This window comes from Myotis yumanensis, unplaced genomic scaffold, assembly GCF_028538775.1.
Source record: "Myotis yumanensis isolate MYYU_CA2020_CCGP unplaced genomic scaffold, mMyoYum1.0.hap1 SCAF_5, whole genome shotgun sequence".
Taxonomy (NCBI): domain Eukaryota; kingdom Metazoa; phylum Chordata; class Mammalia; order Chiroptera; family Vespertilionidae; genus Myotis; species Myotis yumanensis.
In genome coordinates, this window is record NW_027223756.1 from 27464611 (window position 1) to 27490566 (window position 25956).

The following is a 25956-nucleotide window of genomic DNA, read 5'->3' on the forward strand; positions in this document are numbered from 1 at the left end:
GCTTCAGAAATGAGATAGTGGTTTTATGTTTTCTCATTTTGGAATTCTGAGCAAAGTGCAACTTTTTTTGATCGTTGGATCTTAAAAAAACAAGAATGTAGCAGTAAGTCACAAGCCACCCAAGTTAGGTTTACAAGTTTAGCCGCACTCCTTTCTCTCCGGCGGACTATTTAGGACAGTGCTCCCAGAGTCACCACATGAAAGGGAGCACAGCCTGGGAACGCAGGCATGACATCTGCGAACTGACGGCTCCATCTGTCACTGACATATAAACCTCTCGAGCTGGTGGGGACTTCAAGGGACCTGCTAATCCATTCCTTTTCCTTTACCCTTAAGCCATTCCAAACAAGGAGAATCAACCCTATTTTTAAAGACCTCAGGGAAGAGTCCACAATCGTTCTTGGCAAATATTTAGAAATTAATTTTCTTACGGACTTTCCCCACTGCTCTGACATATCCCTCCTCATGGTCCTATGTAAAGAAGTGGAAACTATTGTAGCCATGAGCTTGGAGAAGACTTACATGAAGACAGAATAATTCTTCATTTTACTCAACAATCAATGCCCAGCAAATATTCTAATGAAAACCCAACCCACAGTGTTAAGTGTCAGTAAGTTTCTTCTATTCAACCTTCTTTAATGGAGGCTGAAGATTCAAAATTAGTACTTACCTATTATCCTTACTTGGAAGTTCTGTGGAATCAAGTCTGACCATTTATCATTCTACAGAATGGGTGTTAGAATAACATTGATTAAATAATAAATAAATAGATAGATAGATAGATAGATAGATAAATAAATGTATGTTTGCCCTAGCCGGTTTGGCTCAGTGGATTGAGCGTCAGCCTGTGGACCAAAGGGTTCTGGGTTCAATTCTGGTTAAAGGTACATGCAGGAGGCAACCAATGTGTTTCTCTCACATCCATATTTCTCTCTGTCTTCCCCTCTCTCTTCCACTCTCTCTAAAAATCAATGGAAAAATATCCTCTGGTGAGGATTTTTTTAAAAAGTTTGATTTTTTTTAAGGCAATATAATTCTTTTTTTTATTGACTTCAGAGAGGAAGGGAGAGGGAGAGATAGAAACATAAATGATGAGAGAAAATCATTGATCAGCTGCCTCCTGCATGCCCCCCTACTGTGGATCGAGCTGGCAACCTGGGCATGTGCTCTGACGGGGAATCAAACCGTGACCTCCTGGTTCATAGGTTGGCGCTTAACCACTGAGCAACACCAGCTGGGCAAAAGATTTGATTTTAATACCTACATCTAGGGAACTGCTAAATCATAGAAGGGCTTAGGGCCCCAAACAATAGGAGACCTAGTACAGATTAAACCCCATTTCACACATATAACCTCAGGAACAACATATACAACTACCCCAAACAAGGCTTTTCTCACACACACGTGACCGTGGGTACAAAGATCTAAGCCTTGAGAGTCACTGAGCCAGACTTGGGAAATAATGGACTCCCGATTTTGCTTCTTTAGGCCAGCAGTGCCCACTTTTTTTTCTTTCTTCTTTTTACAACTGTATAGTACCAAGTGGTGCTAGTAATAAAAAGGTTGGTGAAAATACTGATCCACCCGGTGGCTTGCTCACTAATTTATCTGCAATCCCAGTTAAAATGTAAACTGGAAATAACTCACGGATGTAAACATCTTCAGTGTTGATAACCACAGGGAAGAAAACATATTCAAATGACATCTAAACCGTGACTGACAAATACAGCCTGTGAGATGTTCTGTCAAAAAAAAGATGTGGCATCAGGAAGCAGATGGCAAAATTCTTTCTAAAACCTCATTTAAAGGGAATATTTCAGGCATTTCGGAAGGTTGAGCATATGAAAAGGATGTTTCACCAAGTGTAACTTTAGCCATGTTATGATGATAGGTGCTCCGATGCGCTCTACTTGGCTCGGGAAGTAGCTGGCTTACATGGGGGAAGCAGCTCGCAGCGGGGATACGAATGCAAACTCTAAAGTGCAAGGTGAAAAACCACTGCCGATCAGGTGAATTCCAGGAGTCAGGCTGGGTGTCAGAGGCAGAGGCAGCACATTCTTTAGTTCCACAGTTTAGCTGATAATGTTTCGTGTCAAGAAATCACCTTCTCTATTTGAGATTCCTTTTAGGTTTTTGACCCAACTTCTTATTTCCCAGACAGCATATACCACTCATGAACCTTCCAGACAACTAATGAATAACAATGACTGCTGCCTTCTCCTCAGATCTCCAGCACTATTCTTTGTAAGATTTAAAGCAGTGGTTCTCAACCTTCCTAAATGCCTCGACCCTTTAATACAGTTCCTCATGTTGTGGTGACCCCCAATTTCATTGTTACAAATTGAACGTAATTAAAGCATAGTGATTAATCACAAAAACAATATGTAATTATATGTGTTTTCCGATGGTCTTAGGCGACCCCTGTGAAAGGGTCATTGGACCCCTAAAGGGGTCGCGACCCACAGGTTGAGAACTGCTGATTTAAAGGAAACCACTTTTCTCAGTTTTGGTGTCTATAAACCTGCAATCACATATGGACAAGGGGAAAGTTTGCAAGACATTTCATTTCCCACATCTATATATATAAGCCCAGCGACTGGAATGGCGGAACGACCAGAAAGACCGAAACAACCAGTGGCTATGATGCACACTGTGGCAGCCAACCAGCATGATCCAGGCCCTGATCGACCCCCCACCCCAGTCAGCCCTGCCCCGATCAGCCCCCAACACCCTGATGGGGGCAGAGCCGGCTGCCAACTGCCCACAGCCCCTCCCCCTGGCTGACCCTGCCCCCCATCACCCCAATCAGGGGCAGGACTGTCTGGCCAACCACCCATGGCCCCTCTCCCCACTGGCCCTGCACCCAATCAGCCCCCCCCCCCCCCATCGGGGGTGAGGGTGGCCAGCCAACTGCCTGGGGCCCCTCTCCCCAGCCAGCCCGTCCGATGGGCCCCCATTGGGGCGGGCTGGCCGGACCCCACCCATGCATGAATTCATGCACCGGGACACTAGTAGGAACTACTTTTGGAGCAGGATGAACAATATACAAAGCCAGGTTGGGAGATGTCTGTTTCACACAATTGCATCTCAGTTTCTGACCCATGCAGACATGTAAGAGACTTCTTTATATTTCATTTTTTTCTCTATTCAGGTTTAAGGGGTTTGTTTGCATTTAGGTTTACCTCTTACTAATTCACCAACTGATGAATGTAAGAATGAAAATTCAAAATCAGGAAAGATGCTTTTTGGTAAAGAAAAAAAAAGACTTTTAAGTAAAAATAGGTATCAAACCAAAACTTGAATAATCTCTCTATTCTGCAAGTGATGAATTCTGAGGCTAACTGGAGGGTTCGGGAGATCGAAATGCCACGCAGTAGATGGAACATTTCAAATGTTATAGACAGGGGGACAGCTCTCCATTCATATTCCGTAAGAGCAGGCTTCTATAGCCATAAAGTTGTAGGTGATATAATGAGCTGGGTTATAAAACAGCCTTGTTTTAGAATGGGGATGATGCAAACCAGCTTCTGTCACTATCTTTTCCTCCTGAAAACCTTTTACTCTCAACCTAATCATAGTCTCCCTGGTCTATTTCTTTGACATGTCCTTCACTTTGTAGCAGAGCCTACAAACCACCAATATTCAGAGGCTACCTATCAAAGAGCACTTTTGGAGGGTGCTCTAAATGAGTGCAACTATACACATCTACACAAGTGCATAGAACACAGAAGGGAAAGCTAAACCAAGGGTACTTTTGTTTTGGTTTAACAAACGCTCTCAATCTACCTAACTTACAGGCTATAAATACTTAGGCTTAACAATATGCAGAACAAATTTTTAACAATGCACAAAGCATCAATGGAAACATATTTTGCATTTTGTTACAACTCTCATCATCCCTCAAATCTTCAGAAAGCCTGAAAAGATGAAAATCTACGTAGTTGAAAACACCAGCAGAATCTGAAAATCATTAAACTACATCTTGTACATGATTTACCTGAATGTATTGTTGAGGTAGGTGATAATTATGTTTTCTTTCATAAAACGCTCCTTTACACTTTACATAACACTTTACATAAACGTATAGTTCTGTGTCTATTCTTGGCATGTTTAAGAGTTGATTATTGGTATTTAATAGAATCAGAGCCAAGTGATTTTTCAGTATCTACCATGACAACTCTTAAGAGGGTCAGACATCAGGAAGAGGTGGCGGGGCTGGATTCAAAGCTGAGGCCAGCGCTCCATTCACAGCTGTTTTTGTTGATCTTCACCTGAGAATCTTGCCACCTCAGGCACCCATTTAAATGATCACTTCTTTAGTCCTGAAACTCCCTTTCATTAGTTATTTCCTTTATTTATTTATTTATATTGATTTGAGAAAGATCGATAAGAAACATCAATGTGAGAAACATTGATCGGTTGCCTCCCGTATACACCCCAACCAGGGATTGAACCTGAAACCTAGGTATGTGCCCTGTCCAGGAGATGAACCTGCCACCTTTTGGTGTATGAGAGGGACAACACTCCAACCAACTGAGCCACTCTGGCCAGGGCTCTTTCTTCCTTTAAATATAAACAATTTATAGCTAACTGGAATATAAGAATATAGAGAAGACCAAAAGGAACTTCATCTGTGTTACTATTGACTCATGATGGATCACCCCTCAAGTCAGATAACATATTCACCAAGAATGCCAAACTAAAAATCTTGTTGTTTCTTTAAACTTCTGAATGAAATTGATCCCATTAGTAAAGATATTCATTCTTAACATTTCTTAACAAGTAAATTTTAATAACACCTTTTATTCTCACACAATCTAATTCTCTGAAAAAAAATGAAATGGCTATGCAGAATCCTTTAAACATAGTTGTATGATTCCAAATGGTAACAAGTAAGAAACATAAGAGTCCTCTGTGGTCACTGGTGAGCCATCATTGTCCCTTAGCCCAGGGTCAAAGCTAGTTTATTTCATACCAGTGGTTCCTCAATATCTCCTTTCAAACAATTAATTTTAAAGGTCCATTTTTTCTGAAAAAATTATTTAAAAATATATTTTTTTTATTGCTTTCAGAGAGGAAGGGAGAGAGAGAAACATTGAGAAAGAATCATTGACTGGCTGCCTCCTGCACGCCCACACTAGGGATCCAGCCTAGGCATGTGCCCTGGCCAGGATTCGAACCATGACCTCCTGGTTCATAGGTCAACACTCAACCACTGAACCATGCCAGCCAGGCTGAAACGGTTACTTTTTTTTTTTTTTAAATATATTTTAGTGATTTCAGAGAGGACAGGAATGGGAGATAGAAACATCAACGAGAGATACTCATTCATTGACTGCCTCCTGCATACCCCCTATTGGGGATCGAGCCCGCAATCTGGGCTTGTGCCCCGACTGGGAATCAAACCGTGACCTCCCAGTTCATAGGTCAAAGCTCAACCACTGAGCCACGTAAGCCGGGCTGAAAGGGTTATTCTTAATAATAAGCATACCAAAGGGAGACAGAAAAGAATGAGAAAGAAAAAATGAAAAGTGTGCAGTATAAACATTTCCACCCGGAATAATGAGGACTATAAGTGACATAGTGTACCAACTTTATGCATCTGGACTTTAATTTTTAGAACATTTAAAGGGAAAAAAAATCATCCTCCTAAATATTTTTAAAGCATATCAAACTGTAGATTTACATTTGACTAAGTCTTACAAGCCAAATATGTAGAAATAGGAATGCAAATATTTCAATTCTCTGAATATACAGAACCGAATAAGGCACAGGGACCTAAAGATGAAACACAAAGCAAGTCCACAATGTGAGTGACATGAGTTAGGGCCCTTCTCTTTTGTCCTGTAAGGTAATCAAGTAGTTCTCTCTGTTGCATATGTCCACGTTTATTCAGATTGTTAGAGATACAGCATTCTGAAACTTAGAACATTATAAGCTACATACTCTTCCAAACTATTGCTGATATAATCTAATTCAAAATAAAAAAAATCGTTAAAGAGACTTTCATGAAGCCCCTACTTACCTACAGCAAAAGAGAACTTTTGAACAAGAACATACTATCCTATTACTTACAATAATCAGTAAATTAGGATGATCATTGCCTTGTCAATCAATCCAGGAGGCTCTCAATTTCCCTGTTTGGCTTTCAAACCACCTGTACGTCTGTGCATTAATTACTGACACCCTTGAACAGACATCCCATGCTGATCCCAATACTCACCTGCGGCAGAGAACAAACATGCACAGCTATCACACCACACCAGTGCTATTTTGTCGTTATTTGACCATTTTGCTGCATTTTTTTCCTTTATATTTTATTTGAGTAAGTGGAAGAAGGAAAAAAATCAAATGGTTGACATTGTAAGAACCATTATCTCTACATTTAACACAACTGAGATAAGAATAGAAATCAAGAGGAACGAGAAATCTTTTGCCTCAACTGGGTGCTCATAGGTCATAGCACTTAAACCAGTATGCTGTGTTCAATTGAGAAAAAAGGCAAATGCGAATAAATTATCTAAGATTATGTCTAAAAAATGAAACATAATTGGGAATGGCAGGGTGATTTAAAATCTCTACAACTCCTTCCTATTTCAGTCCACTATCTTTTGCAGAACCAATTTTCACATACATTTTTAGGAATGATTTGAGTATGATCTGAAAGAAGGGAACTTCCTGTACTGAAAAATAAAAAAATTGGCCCAAGACAAATTTGTTTATATTTATTGAATTATTCTGTGTGAAATCTATATGAATGAAGATTAGAAAAATTGCCTTAGCAATCAACAAATGCAAACCAAAAAATTAAACACTAATCTACAACAAATTTGCTACACAAGAGACATTTATTAATGTTCTGTTGTATTTACAGTTTTAACATAGCAAACCAAGGTGAATAACCACTTGGCAGAAAGCACATCATTCTACACTTATAACACATCAGCTTCTGCTAACACATTGTAAAAGCAAGTAGTACATACAGTATGTTAGGGATCATCTCAAAAGTTCCAAGCAAATTCTTTGCTCCTAGTAACTAATCCCCTCCCTACTCCTAGCCCTTGGCCTAATCATCATCAGGAGATAAGAGAAAAAGAAAAAGAAGGGATAGGGAGACTCTAATCATACAGAAAGTGTCCAGAATTGCATTTTAGTAATTAAGCTGTATTTGTCCCTGTCCTTTCTATTCTATACAGTGACAACACATTTACAATCCCTTAGGCACACAACAAAGAACAACAGGTACCGCAAAATTTAGAGTACAAACTATAAAAAAATTAATGCTTATTATTTTCCAATTAAAAACATATTCTTGACCAAATCTCAAATGTATTTGCACTATGGTTTTGCTTTCAGGTGTTCACAATACAATTGCATCAATTTCTAGATTAATTTTCACAGTAAATATGAATTATGTGCAGAAATGAATGCAGTCATAACAAATTTTTAACTTTTGAGAAAACCCCTTTAAAATAGCCAGCATTACACATTATCTTACACTAAAATATTTTATGCCAAAAGTCATTTTGAGATGGAGGATGAATAAAGCAAGATTGCCCCCTAGTGACTACAGGGACAAGGCTCATGCTATTTAAAATGACTACAAACCATAGATAAGGCATTATTAATACATCACAGACTTGATTGCGAGAGCTTTTTCAAACATTAACCACTAATGATTCCATGATTACAGAATTCTGCATTAACTACTAAAATTTAACACCTAGGAACAAATAGAGAGACATGATCTTTTTCAACAGTACTTTATTTTGTTGAAGTAGGTGATTATTCCTCTGTGTTCTGCATCTTGATTCACTTCCTGCAGGTGTTCTCTTGCTTCTTGAGAGAGAATTCATAAACGCAGGAAGGCCTTTGCCAGAAAACATCTGCCAGAGAAGGATATTGAATATTGAAACTCAGTTAGTGTGTTATTTTGGCTGAGAGAAGGATGTGGTCACAAAAGAAGGCAGGATGTTTAGAGACACAAGAAATACATTTTAACACAGCTTTAAGATTACTATACACTGACATCAAAGCATTCAATAAACATTAAATTTCCAGTTCTTAAAGTTATCAAGGACTCTAACTAGAAAGAACTTGAATGCTTTCTTTAAAACCCATGAAGTCAGGGGTCTCACTCTCCAAACTTCCTAACAAAAGAATGAAATGCAAGTAGCAATTACTTCATCTCACACTTAACCTCCACAGCAATGGCTGAAACTTGAAGAAAAGAGACAGTAAGATCCAAGCATATACATAAGTCATTTTCCTAATACATCTGCAGCTACTGTTTACCCTGCCAATGCTGCCAGGTCTCACACAAGGAAGATTTCTAGTAAGGATGCCAATCATGTCATGTTGTCTCAGAGCGTGGCAAAGTTAAAAAACGACTTGTAAACTCAGAGGTATCACATGTACTTTTAAAAATAAATTAGAAAAATAGGCAATGTTATTTTGGGCATGTGTCTCTGAAAGAAAAAAAAGATATCTGTAGCCCCAAACTACTTTTTAATGTACAACCCTGGCCAGGTGGCTCAGTTGGTAGTTGTCCCGTAACACCAAAAGATTGTGAGTTCAATCTCCGGTTGGGGTGTATACGGGAGTCAACAGATCGATGTTTTTCTCTCTCTCTCTCCCATCCTCTCTCTCTCAAATCAATAAACATATCCTCAGTAAGGATTTTAAAAAACAAATAAAAATAAAATGGGATAAACATGACTGAAATAAATAATGTCCATAAATTTTGTTAAATGCAGTTTTCATCCAATACTTTGAGGCATTTCTGTATTGGCATAATAAATTGTTTTGGTTCACATGAAAATAATGGGGAAAAGTACAAGTAACTCCCTACATTAATGCTAAAAGAAACATGAAAGAGATACATTAACTACTTAACAAATATTTATTGAGAAAGTACTTTATGCTACTCTGCACCAAGAGAGAATTGGATGACCTCATACACAGGCAGGCCGTTAGCTTACTTTTCCATCTTTCCAAATTACTGTAAAAGCCACAAGCAGCCTTTTTATATCTTTTCTGATTAGACTGCTGTGTACATGTTTAAAAGGCTGAGAAAATGCAGAGAAGCTACAACACTGGAGGAAATCAACATATTCTTTATAAACTTAATATTTCACCAAACTCCAAATTCAGTCAGTGTTTTGATTTAAAGTAAACCAATGATACTGGCACAAGTGCAACTTTTCTTTAGATTGAAAAACCTTAAAATGTGCAGGGTCAAAGATGTAAGAATTTAAGAAATTCTAAAAGCCAAGCAGAAGGAAAAAGAAAATTGGTAAACTGATGTCAAATGGGGGTTTTTGCAATGAGCCCAGACTCAATACAAACCTAAGTAACTTCAGTTTTATCAGTTTTCATAAATAGATAAAAACTAATGTAACAATTATTAAGTCAAAACACTAGAGTTTGAAAGAACATATAATACAGTCCAGATGACTACCTAGCCACTTTTCTCACTGCTTCCACAGCAGTTAATTAGCTTTAATAGATCCCTCAAAGCCAGAGCCACCCAAAAACATTTAAAATCCAATAAGAGGACCTACATGGGTTTCTATGGGTGATCTTAATCACCATACAAACACCACATGAAAAAGACTACTTAAAGAGGCACTCACTGCCCTTTAAGACCAGAGGCCTGTTCAGATCAACTTGACTCACAGTTGTTACAATAATGGTGGAACATGAACTGGAGGACAGACAGGTTTTAGGGCCTCGGACATCATTACTAAACTGTACATCATGCTTCAGAAGCAAAAGGAATCCAACAGTCTACAAATCGTTTAATTGCAAGAGGAAGACAACCATTTCTTCTTGGACACTGTGATTTTTTTAAAGGAAATGCTAAAATATGTGAGTCATATTTTTTAAAGGAAAAAAATCACACTAGAAACCTTTTTACTGTCTTGCTACTTTATAACACAGTCCAATAAATCAAACTTTAGCTTGAGGTGAATTTTCTCTAAGAGAGATATTAAAGTGGGGGGGGGGGGGGGGGAAGATACTATAGAAAAAGGGAAATGAAAGCATTTGGAAGAAGTTAAATCATCATATGGAAAAGGTTAAACTATCTTAAGACTAGTAGGTATAGCTCACCAGTCTTAGCAATCATTATCTAACTACAAAGGGCCCTATTATCTCATTAATGCCAGAGCTTACAAGTTCTCTTTCTTCTTATTTCAGATGTTGTTAAAATAACAGAAATCTATTATGCTTCATATCCACAAGTGCTTTTGGAATGGCATTTAGATACCAGTTAACTGTGCTACCACCTTGCAGCTATTAATTACCCTCAATGACCTGGCAGTGCACAGAAATGTAATACTGGTAAGAGAAAGTATGAACACCTCACATATTTTAGCATTTCAGATAAAGATGTTTCTACAAGGTATCTGTTTCTTTTTTTACAACACAGAAGGAACATTTTGTCTTTCCTGCTTCCTCACAGTCACTTCTCCTTGATGCCCATGTGCCACCTCCAGCAGTTCCTGCTGGCTTTTCCGGCTGTGGGTAGGAAACCAGATTTCCTTTTTTAACCTTAAATGGGCTTCAAAAAGGAACCTGAGAGCTGCCCCTATGCTAGTATCACATAAGCTTTGGTGCTCCGCTTTTGTAACATCTACTTGGGCTCATTAAAAAGATGCCCCTGGGGTCATTTCAAGGTGTGTGTGTGGGGGGGGGGGGGGGGCAGGTATGGGGGTTGTGTGTGTGTATGTGTGTACTAACTTTTTGATAGCCTGAATAGAAAAGGCACTATTCCTATATGTTTTCCAGCAAAATGCTAGATCTTAGTACAGCATGGAATTAAGTTACTATTTTGTTCTAGCAAAGTTATTTTAAAAATTCCCTATCTAAGCCTCTAGCTAGCTTTTAACTAGTGACATCTCCATTAAAGAAAGAAAAAGAAGTCTCAATGAAAGGAAATAAAAGATTTACTTTTCACATAATGGTTTTCTAGCACATATTTAAACTTAATTAAAACTGAATTTCCTCTGAACTAGAAAAAGGAAATATTCTACATTTGGATCTAGATGGACAGTTCTTCTCCCTATCAATTGTCAAAAGAAGTCAGTCTCATGGGATATTATTATAGCTTACCCCTCTGGGGATACTGAAAATTAGTAAGGAAGTCATTAGAATTCTGATTGCTGCTCTAAGTCCCCAAACCCTTAATTTAGAGCTCTGAATCCTCTAGGCATGTCAGGAATAATTTAGAATCAACTAGAATAGTCCAGTCAGACAGAAGAGCAAAGAAACCCTACCCTGCACTCCAATGAGGGAAGCTCACAAACCTCAGAGTTTCTGAGAACTCCTAAAACTCCAATCTAAGGCTTCTGACTCCCTAATTCAGACAAGCAGGCCTATAACCAACCTCACAGCTCCAACAGCATTATTACCAAGAACTACCTCATTCAAATCATAACCCTAAAGATGCTTCATTTTACACGTAGGATACACCCATGAAACATTTCAGAGATTTCAGAAAATCACAACAAAACAAAATCAGCCTGGCCAAAGTGACTCAATTGGTTGAGTGTAGTCCTGTGCACTGAAAGATTACCAGCTCAATTCCCAGTCAGAGCATGTACTATGTACCAAAGGCAGCTGATACAAGTTTCTCTCTCATATTGCTGTTAATTTCTCTCCCTCCTCTCTCCTCCCTCCCTCCCTTCTCTTAGCATGTCTTCGAGTGAGGATTTTAAAAAAATAATCAGCCCTGGTCGGTGTACCCAATGGTTGGAGTGTCGGCCAGCACACCAAAGGGTTGTAGGTTCAATTCTGGTCAAAAGTATGTATCTAGGTTTCAGGTTTGTTCCCTGGCCCTGGTTGGGGCAAGTACAGGAGGCAACCAATCAATGTATCTCTTTCACATCCATGTTTCTCTGTCTCTCCCCCTCCCTTCCACTCTCTCTAAAAATTAATGGAAAAAATATCCTCTGGTGAGGATTAACAAAAAAAGGAAAAGAAAAAGAAATCAACAAATTTACGGAACTTTAAATAAAGTCCCTAACAATTCAGTAAAACTGAAAAGTTCACGCTTTCTCTCCACCTGGTCATTTGTTAGGTATTAGAAGCAAGATGAAGAAGGTGTGAAAGACTGAAATTTCTGCCCTGACTGGTTTGGCTCAGTGGATAGAGAGTCGGCGGACTCAAGGGTCCCAGGTTTGATTCCAGTCAAGGGCATGTACCTTGGATGCAGGCACATCCCTAGTAGGTGTGTAGGAGGCAGCTGATCAATGTTTCTCTCTCATCGATGTTTCTAATTCTCTATCCCTCTCCCTTCCTCTCTGTAAAAAATCCATAAAATATATTTTAAAAAAAGACTGAAATTTCTAACAGAAGAATGAAGAGAATAGAGAGGGCTGTGATCTCAATCCATTTAAAAATTCAAAGCTATTGCCCTAACCGGTTTGGCTCAGTGGATAGAGCATCAGCCTGCAGACTCAAGGATCCCAGGTTCGGCCGAAACCGGTCTGGCTCAGTGGATAGAGCGTCAGCCTGCGGACTGAAGGGTCCCAGGTTCGATTCCGGTCAAGGGCATGTAGCTGGGTTGCGGGCACATCCCCAGTAGGAGATGTGCAGGAGGCAGCTGATCGATGTTTCTCTCTCATCGATGTTTCTAACTCTCTATCTCTCTCCCTTCCTCTCTGTAAAAAATCAATAAAATATATTAACAAAAAAAAAAGGGGGGGGGCATGTACCTTGGTTGTGGGCACATCCCCAATAGAGGGTGTGCAAGAGGCAGCTGATCGATGTTTCTCTCTCATTGATGTTTCTAACTCTCTATCCCTCTCCCTTCCTCTCTGTAAAAAATCAATAAAATATATTTTTTTAAAAAATTCAAAGCTACCTTTTGACTAGACTTAGGGAAAATATTATTTAAAGAAAATCTGTCCCCTCAGTATACTTTGGTTTAGGGAAAATCCAAATCTGCAAGTGATTTTAGTGCCCTTTGTAAGAAGGTGAGCTATGGCACCCACAAAGGATTAACTTCTGTAGTAGGTAAGAGTTAAATCTAAGGCTTGGAAGTGACTATAAAATATAGTAAGACAGAGAGAAAAAAGAAAAAAAGATGACAATGGTAATTACATAAAACTACACAGAACATCTGATAAGCCTCTTAGAGTTAAGATGTCCTAGACACAAGAAAGGCCCATCTTGGCATCAAGGCCTAGGCCAGTGGTGCCAATGTCCATGTGCTCAGTCTTTGTAACCTAATTCAAACTCAGGGCACGCCTGAATTTAAACACACAATAAGCATAACCTTTCTTTGAAAAAAAGCATAAGCCCTAACCAGTTTGGCTCAGTGGATAGAGTGTCGGCCTGCGGACTGAAAGGTCCCAGGTTCGATTCCAGTCAAGGGCATGTACCTTGGTTGTGGGCACATCCCCAGTAGGGGGTGTGCAGGAGGCAGCTGATTGATGTTTCTAACTGTCTATCCCTCTTCCTTCCTCTCTGTAAAAGAAAAATCAATAAAATATATTTAAAATAAATTAAAAAAATAAAAAGCATAAACACACTGTTATTTGTCTTTTGTTGTTGTTAATCCTCACCTGAGGATATTTTACCATTGATTTTTTATTTTATTTATTTTTTTTTAGGGAGAGTGGAAGAGAGAGGGAAAGACAGAGAGAAGAATCAATGTGAGAGAAACACACTGATTGGTTGCTTCCAACCAGGGCCAGGGAGCCTGCAACCAAGGTATGTGCCCTTGACCGGATCCCGGAACCCTTTGGTCTGCAGGCCGACACTCTATCCACTGAGCCAAACCAGCTAGGGCCACACTGGTATTCTTAATGACTAAAATTTTAGTTCAAATAAAAGTGCAGTCCCTTGAAAAAAACAACTTTAACCAACATAAGACTAAGTTCTTTGTATGCTTGAATTTTTATAAGAAATGCTATGAATACACTCCACCTGCATGTATCTGAGTTTATATAGCATTAAAGCCTTCTGTTACTTGCATAAAATTACACATGTAAAGTATTTAATACACTATCTGATATATAGAAAAGTTGGTGTTAGTTTTTACTGTGCATGCTTAAAACAAATTTTAGTACACTCAAGTTCTCATCATATTTTGTTGCTTAAAACTTTCAATGCTATCCCACCAACTGGCAAATTAAATACTTTTCTAGAAACACTAGAGGCCCGGTGCACGAATTCGTGCACATTCAAAGGAAATTAATTAGAAGAAATATTTTAGACGCTGGGGAGGGACAGTGGGAGGTTGGCTCCAGGGTGTGTCCAGCCCGTCTCACTCAGTCCCAATCCGCTGGACCCCAGCAGCAAGCTAATCTACCAGTCAGGGCGTCTGCCCCCTGGTGGTCAGTGCGCATGATAGAATGGTCAAGCAGTTGACCAATGGTCAGACACTTAGCATATTAGGCTTTTATATATAGATAGATACATTCTGAGACCTACACAAATCTTCAACATTGAGAACTCCACCCTTAGCATATGATTAGCTAAATAAACTATGATAACCCAACAGCAAATACTGAACAAACTGATTGATGTTCAGATGGGGTTTGCCTTGAATTGAGCCAACATGTCACTAAGTTTAAAGTATTGCTCTATGAATTCACTGCAAATGGGCTTAGTATTCAAGATATTAGTATTCAGAACAGCTATTTGTTCAACCCAGCTTTCCAGTCTTGACCCCCAATGCTCCTTTATGCTACAATCAAACTGTGGTCCCTTGGGCAAGCTTCATACTTCTCATCCTGTATTTTGGCACTCCACTCTGCCTCAGTGATTCTGAAATTCTTCCCCACCTAGCTAATTTGCACTAACATAAATGCTACCTATCATTTAAAGCTTATCTCAATTGCTACACCCTTTACAAGCCTTGCCTGAGGCTTTAACTGTCCTGGCCTCTAAGTGTTGCTCAAGATACCTAGGGGCCAGGCCAGAGCTGATCCACCATCCTCACTAGTTAAGAAACAAAGAGTGAAGTCCAAGAAGGCCTATGAGATGTTGGTACCAGAGAGGCCTTGCTGGTATAATTACCATCTCTTCTCTTTTAAATCTAAGAGCCTCTACAGGGCTTAGTCCTCCTATTCTAGGCAGGAGAAAAGACCTTTTCTCCCCTTCCTTTCGTTTGAACCCACCCTACCACCAGAATGGTAAAATCAGGGTGTAACAAGGCACCAAGAAAGCATCCCTGACTAATTTTTGAGGAATGGAAGCCTTGGTGGGCTTGTTAGAAGTCCAGGCAAAAGGAGTTCCTAAAGAACACGTGGTCTCTCCCAGCTCAGGGGTTGAGGGTCCTACATAATTAGAGCTGAAAGGCCCCTTCCCAGTACTGTCTTCTAGAACTGGTACTACAGTAAGCAGTGACTTCCGGATTCAAGATTCAAAGATCTACTAGTAAATCCCAAGACCCAGCCACATATACTAGCTCCTTGATGACTACTAAGACCCCGGCCTTTTCTGCACTGTCAGAACATGAGATTACGTTTCCTCCTATGGCAGTTTTCTAACTTACCTTTTCCCACAGCTTTTTGTAGAAACACCCCTCACAAAACCACAGAAGCTGCTAAAAGGCAAGGACTGTGGTTTCATTACCTTCTCCATATCCCCTACCACAGGAGGTACGCTCTACTCTGAACCTGAGTAGAAATCTGCAATGCATCACATCATTACACTGGGATTAGAGTACAGTTTGATTTTTCTTTAATACCTTTAATAAATAAAGAGAACTCTGGTCCTGGGAAGATTTGAGAAAGTTTCTGGCATCTTCCGAACCTTTGCATAATTGATAAATCCTCTGAGAAACAGGAGAAAGCCTAATTTAAAAAAGAAAAATCAGGAATAAATTTATAATTTCCACATGAAGTCTCCTCCCCGGAAATGTCCCCCTTGATAGCACTAATTCATCGTTTTTCTACTAAAAGCTATCAAGACATGAGCAACTTCCTCCAAAGCTTCCAAAGGATTTCCACACCAAATTTTCCATTTCTCATTAAAAAAAAAAACATAATCTCAAAAACCAAATAAAAGCCTTTTGCACATTCAGAATCTAATTGTCTAAAAGGGAAATAAAAAAAAAGATGGGGCTAAACATCGACATTTGAAAGCCTATGAGAAACATCAAAATCTACCTTCTGAGTTACAAAAAAGCATTCCAAGATAATTAACTCAAAACAAGAGGGGAGCGGGTGAGGCTATAAACTTTTTCTCAAGTGAAAACAAATTTCATACTTTCTTGTCAAGGGATTTTTTTTTACAACAGTACATAATGTTGACCACTAGATGTCAGGATCCCCTTACCTATTACAGCAAGTCTCTTATTTTCAACTCTAAATCCTATTTCTTCATTCTTAAAACATACATACAAATAGGGCACTCTGCCATTTACTTACCAGGCAGGTGAAAGAGTAAGGCTGATTTGTATGGCTACACCAGAATCTACACATTCACGGAGTCTGTACCTCTTGGAAGAGTGAGCTGGAAGTCGGTGTGCCCTCTAATGGGAGCTCAGACACTCCCAGCCCTCCTCCTTCAGAGATGGCCCCTGAGTCTTAGACACATTTTTAAACACCTTTAGACCTGGTCCTTATAGAAAAAACTCCAAAAAGGTTGGTTCTCTCCACAAGAGAAGTTCCAAAAATGACCCAAACATTAGGTCCAGATGCACTTAATGGACATCCAAAGTCTCATCATTTTTGCTCACTAGTAAAAGCAGCAAGAAAGCAAGAAAGATCAATTATAAGGTATTATAAATTTATATCTCATATCTTTAATATAAAGAAGGAAATCAGCCCATTAAGTTTCTTTAAATTATCTACTGTCAATAATCAACCTGAAATATGCTTAACGGCTCTTCTTTGGTTCCTTCAGGATTTGCTTGGACTTGAGGCTTTGGGGAAGAAGGGGAGTCAGCTTTTCTCTTAAAGACAGTTTAAGAATAAGAAAGTCAAGGAACTATTCCTCCAAAGTGACTCTCTGGCAGGTCATTTTTATTATTAAGCTTCTCAATAATCATGGGGGAGGGGATCATATTTTTCTTTCCTTGGAAAAGAAAAATAGTCATTATATAATGACTATTGGTAAAGTAGATGATGCTATTGGAAGGTGAGTAATGGCATGATGGATGACTTGTATTTTCTAAATATAATTTAGGGTCAGCAATGCATGAGACAAAGAAGGTAAGTCCTGAATGTATTAAGTACCTATTGGGCATAGTGCTACATGGTGCTAGCCAGACCCATTAGTAGCACTGCCATCAGGGGTCTTAATTAAGGAAGCTGCAAAAAGGCCCAAACCAGGAAACAGGAGAGAGTGATGTCACAGAAGCAGAACAAGGCAATTATACCATCTTTAATAGATATATAGATAAAATGGCCCTGCTATTATTTTATAGAAATGGTAGTGATCTGTTATTATCAAAAATATTTTCTTTACAAAGAATGAAGAAGCCAACAATATTCACCTCAATGTTCATTTCTTTGCTTTAAAATATCTTAGAAAAAAAGATTTAAAAATAAATATTTAGAGTAAAAAATAAAACATTAAGGCCAACCTGAAATATCTGTTATTTTTTTAAAAAAACCTCTGCCCAACACAAAAGAAATTCTTATTTTAATAACAAACTAAAGAATTCTGGAAACCCAATAGTGGTTCTTCCAGAAATTATATCTAACAGGGCTATATATTTTCTGTTTTCTACTGACTGACACATCCAACACACATACTCATGAGTAGTTCAACTGGTTACAATATGCTTAAAAGCAATTTGGGGTTAAGTCTATGACTTTATGGCAATAATTCACAAGGGGAAAAAAATCCAGACTATAAAGTCTTATCAGTGTCCCACTGGTCACATGGGGAACCTGAGAAGTGAATATGAATGAGTTAGGGAAAACCTACAACTACTAATAGACATTTTATTAACATTCATGTTATTCTGATGGTGAAAGCCTAATTTTTGAGAGAGAAATATTTTTAAAATTATACTTATTGTTGATTAATCTATCGCAGCATAATATGATGAGGGTTTACTAAAAGTAATCTCACTTCTAAAATTTAACATAATCTTTTCTCTCCTTTGTCTATGTTAAAAGCACTCACCTAAAACCAGGAACACCCACCAGAGCCAATACTGACCATCAAAGTATCCAGGGAAATAAGTGGAAAACTGAAAAAACAAAAACATTTCACAGCAGTTTAGCGATACAATTGCACATTTTAACTTACAGGCACACAAAACATAAGACTTTATTTTGTATATGAATGCTGTCCTTTAGCTCTTAAAAATAAATAAAAGTGCCCTAGCCCAGTGTTTGGCAAATTCATTAGTCAACAGAGCCAAATATCAACAGTACAACGATTGAAATTTCTTTTGAGAGCCAAATTTTTTCAACTTAAACTATATAGGTAGGTACATTGTTATTAACTTAATTAGGGTACTCCTAAGCTGGCCTTTGCTAAAAACGTCCTCAATCTGATTGAGGTACGTTCGCTGAGGTCGACCCCTTCCAACTCTCCCATCCACACTCATCTTGTATACTTGTTTCGTCTATCTCCTTTCGTTCATCCTCTCTATATGTCCAAACCATCTCAACATACAGGGCACCTAAAAAATGTTTCGTTTTATAATAATAAAGCCACCAACACAAAATAATTACAATTATTAAATTGATGACAAAAATACCTGTAGGATTTGCAGCTGGTTGGAAAAATACAGGTAACTTTATGCTTCGAGTAGGTACTTTTGTCACCCGCGCTCAATTTGCGGACGTGACTAGCACTAACCACTCCACAATGAGACTGCTGACTGACTGGCTCACTTAACTGGTGCACGAATCCCGTGCGCCTCCCCCCGCCACGTCTCCCGTCGCCCGACTGACCGACACCCCCCACTTCTTCTAATGCCATCTCTTCAAAATAGACTCGCCCAGGCCAAAAACCGACTTCTGCGCATGGGCCACAAGGTTTCAATCGCACTGTACATGCGTGCCCTCACGTGGTATTTTGTGGAAGAGCCACACTCAAGGGGCTAAAGAGCCGCATGTGGCTCGCGAGCCGCAGTTTGCCAACCACTGCCCTAGTCGGTTTGGCTCAGTGGATAGAGCATCGGCCTGCGAACTGAAGGGTCCAGGTTAAATTCACATGCCCAGGCTTCGGGCTCAATCCCCAGTAGGGGGTGTGCGGGAGGCAGCCAATCAATGATTCTCCCTCATCATTGATATTTCTCTCTCTCTCTCTCCCTCCTCCTTCCTCTCTGAAACCAATAAAAACATATTTTTTAAAAAATAATAAATAAATAAAAGTATTTTAAATATTACTGGTTTGAAGTGCTTACGATATAAATATCTTTATTTTCATGGAAAAGTAGTCTTGAAATATGATAGCTTTCAGCTTTATAGACTCCTTGTTTTGAAAGTGCTCAAATCTGTTTAGTTTTCTCAATCTTTTACCCATGTAATATTGGTCCTTCTAGAAACACGTTTTACTAATACTTTTACTTTGTTTACTCAGTGCCAAAACCAACTATTTGGCTTCCTTTCTAATGAGCCCTGATTTTATTCCTACTCCTCCAGCCATGCCTTGACCTTGAAAACTTTCTCATGTACATAATGATAACCCCATTCCTTTCACAGGATATTATTCTGGACAATGGAAATTGAAGCCTGCTGAGAAGGTTTCCCTGCTCTTAAAGGGAAAAAGAAAAGAACCAATAGTTCCCTTTTTTCTGTTGAGCACTGTGGGTTTCTGTGACAATGCCTAAACCTTCAGGGAGGAGCAGCTATACCAACATGGTGAACAGTTGTCCCTGATGATGTCAAGAAAACACTGATTTAACTAATCTCCATGTCAGAACTTGTTTTCCTAGATAATAACTTTTCCCACTGTTTTCCAAGCCATTCTGAACTAAGTTTTTGTTACCTGCATACAAAGCCATCCTACTGATACAAATTGATTCATTAAATTCAGTTTTAAATTTAGTAAAAAAAAAAAAAAAAAAAAAAACCCAAAAACCTGGTAACTAATTTTATCTGTTTTCTATTGGAGGCTTTGATGTTCAAAAATTTAACAGTTTGTCTATGTTAAAACCTGAGTATTAAAATATAGTATTTTATTTCTTAATACAATAACAATGAATATTTAGAGAAAGAATGAAAAACCTCTTTAGGGCTTGGTTTCTTAACCTCAAATTCATGTTTTAGATGACTACATATTAGCTGTCTAGGGGAAAAGCCCGTAACTTTTATCAGATTCTCAAAGGAACTTGGGCTCTAGCGGGTTGGGCTCTGTGGATAAAGTGTCGGCCTGTGGACCAAAGGATCCTGGGTTCGATTCCAGTGAAGGTCATGTATCTTGGCTGCAGGCTCCTCCCCGGCCCAGGCCTAGTCGGGGTGCATGCAAGAGGCAACCAACTGATGTGTTTCTCTCTTCCACTCTCTCTAAAAGATCAATGGAAAAATATCCTCAGGTAAGGATTAACAAAAAAGAAAGGAACTTGGAATCCTAAAAAATGTTAACAACTTCTTTAGAATAAATAAGTTTGAAAAACCACAGTGGTCAGTCAACACCCATTAATTAGTTATTAATGCCAGATTATGATGAATAATTTGTTTTATTTATAAAGTTGTCAATAGCAATACACTTACTTGAAATCAGAAGACACTTGAAGAGACTAGATCTTTTATAACTTTAAATTACTTCATGTGATTCTAACTTCCAAATCACTGAAGATATCTCTAATTTACTTTATAGATAAGACCCCCTAATGGAGCAGCACTTGTTAAACAGTTAAAGATAAATAAAAAATAAAATAAAAAGAGAGAGAGAGAGAGAGTAGGTAGTGAAAAACCTGTAGGATAGATACCCCTGGACCACTAATATTCACTAGATTTGATTACAAAACTTGTATGCATGAACCAATTGCAACTGATTTAGGTTCAACTTCATGATACCAGAACAAAGACAAACCAAAAATCATTTTAAATGTTGACATAATGCAAATAAAGCAAATGAAAACAATAAAATATTCAAAATTACTCTATTTTTTGTTTCTCTACAGAGTCTATCAACTCTGGTGTACAACTTACCCTGACAATCAAGATCCACTTAATTAGAGAGAGACCAAATCCTGAAATGGCCCCATACCTTCCTGCAGCTGAAGTGGTCAGGCAAAAAGACAGGAAAAACCCAATCCAGTTAAAGAGGAATGCCACTGCAAAAGCAGAGAGAAAAAAGATATCAGACATGTCCTATTACCCTGGAGCAAGAGTGTGCCCTCTGACTTGCTTCTGCTTAAATGGCTTTCCCAAGGATAAAAGAGAGCCCAACCTGCCCTCCACAACCCTTACCCACTCCCCCAAAGCAACCAAGAAAACATCCTCTCTGAATATCAGATGATACACTATTATAGCTACTGCTGTTCACTTTTAAAAAATGCCGTAACTGTATGCTTATGCCTTTGCTCTGTGTTAAACTTCAGTAAATAAAATAAATGCCTTAAACATTAAATTAGTGCACCCAAATAATTTGATTCAAGTCATTCATCCTCTTGCTTCTATAAATTTTGGTAGTTTACATATGTCACCTCTAAAAGCATTGCATTTCCTTCATATATTTTTAATATAAGAAATAAAAGAAATAAGGTCGCTCACTTTAAGTGAGGCACATGGAAAGATAAATGCAAAACATTAAGAAGACAAAAATCATGCTGACTTTGATCTGTTAGAAAATAAAAGCTCACAAAAAACAAAATTCATCAGACAAAGGCACTTACAGGTCAGGTATAAGTAAGAGCATGGCTACGGGGCCCTGCAGACCGGAAAGATGAGCTTGGCTCGTGCATAAATGCAGCAGCCCCGTAACCAATTTAATTATTTTAATATTTTCCATAGAAATTCATAAAAGTATAAGACAAAGAGAAAGGATATTAAGATAAAAGTATACTAAGCTCTGACATTTCAGTAAAAGGCACCAAATAAATAGTATTAGTTCCATTAGTTATTTTAATTCAGTCAAATTCATCCATAATCCAAAGTATTCCGTCCCGTCTGTGGGAAGTGGCTCTGCTATGTGTATGTACTTACTGAAAAAAGTTAACATAAAAATTCCATCGTTTCCTATCCTCAGCTGGTCAGCATCATCAAAATCATCCCGACCCACAAAATCCTCATCCTACATGAAGAGAAAAAGAATAAGGTAAATTCACAATGAATTATTTCTAGGCAAAGGAAAGACATCTAGAAAAAGAGAGAGGGACAAAAGTAGTACCAAGGAGAAAACTCATTGCTTTGGCTCAATTCAAAACTATAAGCATTAAGGATCAGTATGGTTTTTAAATGTCATTTTGCACCTGAAACTTATATAATGTTATAAACTGATGTTACTGCAATAAAACTAAATTTTAAAAAGAGACCTAAGAGTAGGATATAATTAGAGAAAAGAACAAATCTTTCTTCCATCTCATTTTCTAAGTGATTTTTTTTTTCATTTTATAACCCAAGTTCTTTAACAATATACTTCAAAAATTATAAACACAAAGTTATATATATATATATATATATATATATATATATATATATATCTTTTAAAAAGAGAAAATTTACTTATACATCTGGCTTAAATTCTAGAATGTCAGTAATCCAGGACCTATTAAGGAGACACAATTGAGTAGCTCAGGTGTTTTATGAGACTGACATAGGGGAAAAAAGGATGGCATCATCATACATGTAGAGTCTACAGGGCTGCCCACTGCTCATCTCCATAATCATTTGTTTATGTGGGAATCTAGGTCTGAAACAACCTCACTTCCAATTTTATTGGCAGATCGGATCTCTTCCATCCTAACATGAAAACATAATATTGCAGGTCAGAAGGAACATAATCTTGATCAATATTGACACCAACATACTGTAGCCTACCTTTTTAACTGATGTAGATGTGTTGAGACAATGAAAAATAAGTGAATATATGCTTAACAGTAAAAGTGATAGACTTGTACACAGCCCAGTAAGCGTTCCTCAAACTAAACAAACAAAAAACTTGAGGGGCAATCAAAACTGTCCCTACACAGAAAAGGGGCTTGGAAATCCACAACAAGCTGTTAACGTGCTTCCCTTGGGGAGCTGGAACTAAAAAAAGGGAAGGATCAGTGGTAGCTTCCATTTCTAACTTAACATGTTTCCTCTCTCGTTTAAAATTTTTATAAGAATGTGATTTTTATTTTATTTTTTAAAATACTAAATACGCAGTATTCTGACTTCATATTAGCAGGATAAATAAGGCTTTGCCAAATTAGAAATTGTTTTTTTGCATAATTAGTCAAAGATATATATGCTACAAAAATACATGGAAGTGAAACCAACTTATGATGGTCTGACTTTCAATTTTTCAACCATATGGTGGTGTGAAAGTGATATGCATTAATAGAAACTGGCTAGGCTAAACTAGGATGTTCGTAGTTTAAGTGTATTAAATGTATTTTCAACTTACAATATTTTCAACCTTCAATGGGTTTATCAGGACGTAACCCTACCAACTGTTGCCAGGATAATGTTTCTAAAACACCATACGGGTCTTATCACACCCCTGCTCAAAAACTACAACGGATTCTGTGTGACCTGCACATAAGTCTAAATGCCTCAGCCTAGCATTCAGGAGATTCTAAAGGGTGTCCCAAAATTCACGCAAGAAGTAATTTTGGTAGAAAACACAGGTTTATAATTAAAAATTGTAAATTTTGTATTGATTCATAAAGTATATAGTCTAGGGTTATGTATGGAATAGCATATCGGGTAAATGGCCTCCACGGCTTTGCTGGCACATACGATCTCTTTTGTTGAAATTTTCCATGACTGTTTTGCATAAATGTGGCTGAATTTCGATGAGGCTCATTTTCATCTTGATGGCTTGGTTAATCGACAAAATTGTCGCATTTGGGGTTCAGAAAATCCACGAGTGATTGTTGAGAAACAAATGCATCCACAACGTGTCACTGTTTGGTGTGGATTTTGGGCTGGAGGCATCATCGGACCATTCTTTTTCGAAAATGCGGCTGCTCAGGCAATAACAAAAGAGTGCGTATGTGCCAGCAAAGCTGTGGAGGCCATTTACCCGATATGCTATTCCGTACATAACCCTATACTGTATACTTTATGAATCAATAAAAAATTGACAATTTTTAATTATAAACCTGTGTTTTCTATCAAAGTTACTTCTTGCGTGAATTTTGGGACACCCTTTACCACCTACAAATCTGTTCTCAAACAAAACCAATGACTAAATCCACAGAACCTGCCCTGTACCTGGCTGAATTTACACCTGCTTCCTGGGCTTTTCCTTCTGGAATGCCTTCCTTAAAACTCAAGGCACATTTCAAATTCCATCTTCCCCATGATCACACAATAAAAAGTCACAGTTCTTATGCTGACTGCTCCTGTGCTGCTGCTTAGATATGGGTATTGAAGGGCCTTTTCCCCAGCTGGATTTGAAGCTCTTGGCAGGGACACTGCTTTATACAAAGCTTTCTACCTACCCATCTCAAAATACACAGCAAGCACATTGTATTAAAAAAGTGCTCTATATAGGTTTGCTGAATAAGAAAATCCTTTAAGACGTTCCTTGTCCAGCCAGCGTTGCTCAGTGGTTGAGCATCGACCTATGAACCAGGAGAATGCCTCTGTAAAAGCAGAGAGATGGGATCTGAATTCACAGTTTGATTCCCGGTCAGGGCACATGCCCAGGTTGCAGGCTCGATCCCCAGTATGGGCTGTGCAGGAGGCAGCTGATCAATGATTCTCTCTCATCACTGATGTTTCTATCACTCTCTCATTCTTCCTTCCTCTCTGAAATCAATAAAAACATATTTTAAAAAAAAGATGTTTTTAAATATGTATACACACTTGTGAAATAAAAGTATTCTAAAGAGTTCTGTGATTAGTCAGATCTAATATCTTGGTCTATTTCCATAGGACAGTTGCCATATATTCCAACAGGTCTACAGCATACATACAAGGACTTTGGAGTCTAGAATATCTGGGTTTGGCTCTCATCTATGTTACTTATTAGCTACATGACTTTGGGCAAACTACTTAATCTCTCTGGGACTCAAGTTTTTATATCTGTAAAACAGGGATAATATAATCCCTACTCTGTGATGTTACTATGAGGATTGGAAACAATATACAAAATACTATATGAAAGCACCAAACATAGGATCAATCATGTTGTTTGTTTCCAATACTAGAAGTTACATTAAGACTGTTTTGTTCTCAAGGCAATAAACTCCAGGAGGTTTTTATTTTCTCCCTGGCACCTACAAGAACTGAATGCACATCACCATGTAGAATCAGCCTAGATTAGACTTATAAACTATTATTTCCGCCAAGCAGTGGTTTTAGGAGCCCCATCCCTGAATATGTGGTCTGTAAACAGTTCCCTACCCTAAGGCCTGAACTTCTAGGGCAGGGGTCCTCAAACTACGGCCCGCGGGCCACATGCAAATACAAATATTGTATTTGTTCCCGTTTTGTTTTTTTACTTCAAAATAAGATATGTGCAGTGTGCATAGGAATTTGTTCATAGTTTTTTTTTAAACTATAGTCGGGCCCTCCAACGGTCTGAGGGACAGTGAACTGGCCCCCTGTTTAAGAAGTTTGAGGACCCCTGCTCTAGGAGTTGTGCCATTGTGTTACCCAGACTGAGTTTCCCTTCTTTATCTTTCACTCTAGTTTCCTGCCGGAACTAGAGTCTAAAGTCTTGATCAACCCACATTCCTGGAGACTGGATCCTGCTTCCCATTGTCTCAATATTTCAAGGCCTTACCTATATCAGCTTCAACCTGGATGGATATTTAAACCACATCTACATCATTTACCAAGAGTGCCCCCAAATCTCCAGCTGGCTTTTATCACACCCCACCCGCACTCCCGTTAATTAACATCAAGTCAGATGGATCTGAATTCACTACTG

General features: G+C 38.4%; 1 protein-coding gene across 2 annotated transcripts in view; it reads right to left on the bottom strand.

The window, feature by feature from the left end:
- Positions 1-6829: 6829 nt before the first annotated feature.
- The window catches only part of NDFIP1 (Nedd4 family interacting protein 1), a 47289-nt gene continuing 28162 nt past the window's right edge, over positions 6830-25956 (bottom strand). The window contains exons 4-8 of one of the 2 annotated variants that reach the window (XM_070414717.1): positions 22074-22161; positions 21078-21202; positions 18094-18160; positions 15704-15809; positions 7748-7886 (exon numbers count right to left, since the gene is read on the bottom strand). In XM_070414717.1, the coding sequence (XP_070270818.1) occupies positions 15706-15809; positions 18094-18160; positions 21078-21202; positions 22074-22161 (384 nt within the window). In that variant the 3' untranslated portion in view covers positions 7748-7886; positions 15704-15705. Of the gene's footprint in view, positions 7887-15703; positions 15810-18093; positions 18161-21077; positions 21203-22073; positions 22162-25956 lie in introns of both variants that reach the window. The other variant, XM_070414718.1, reaches the window with a different exon arrangement.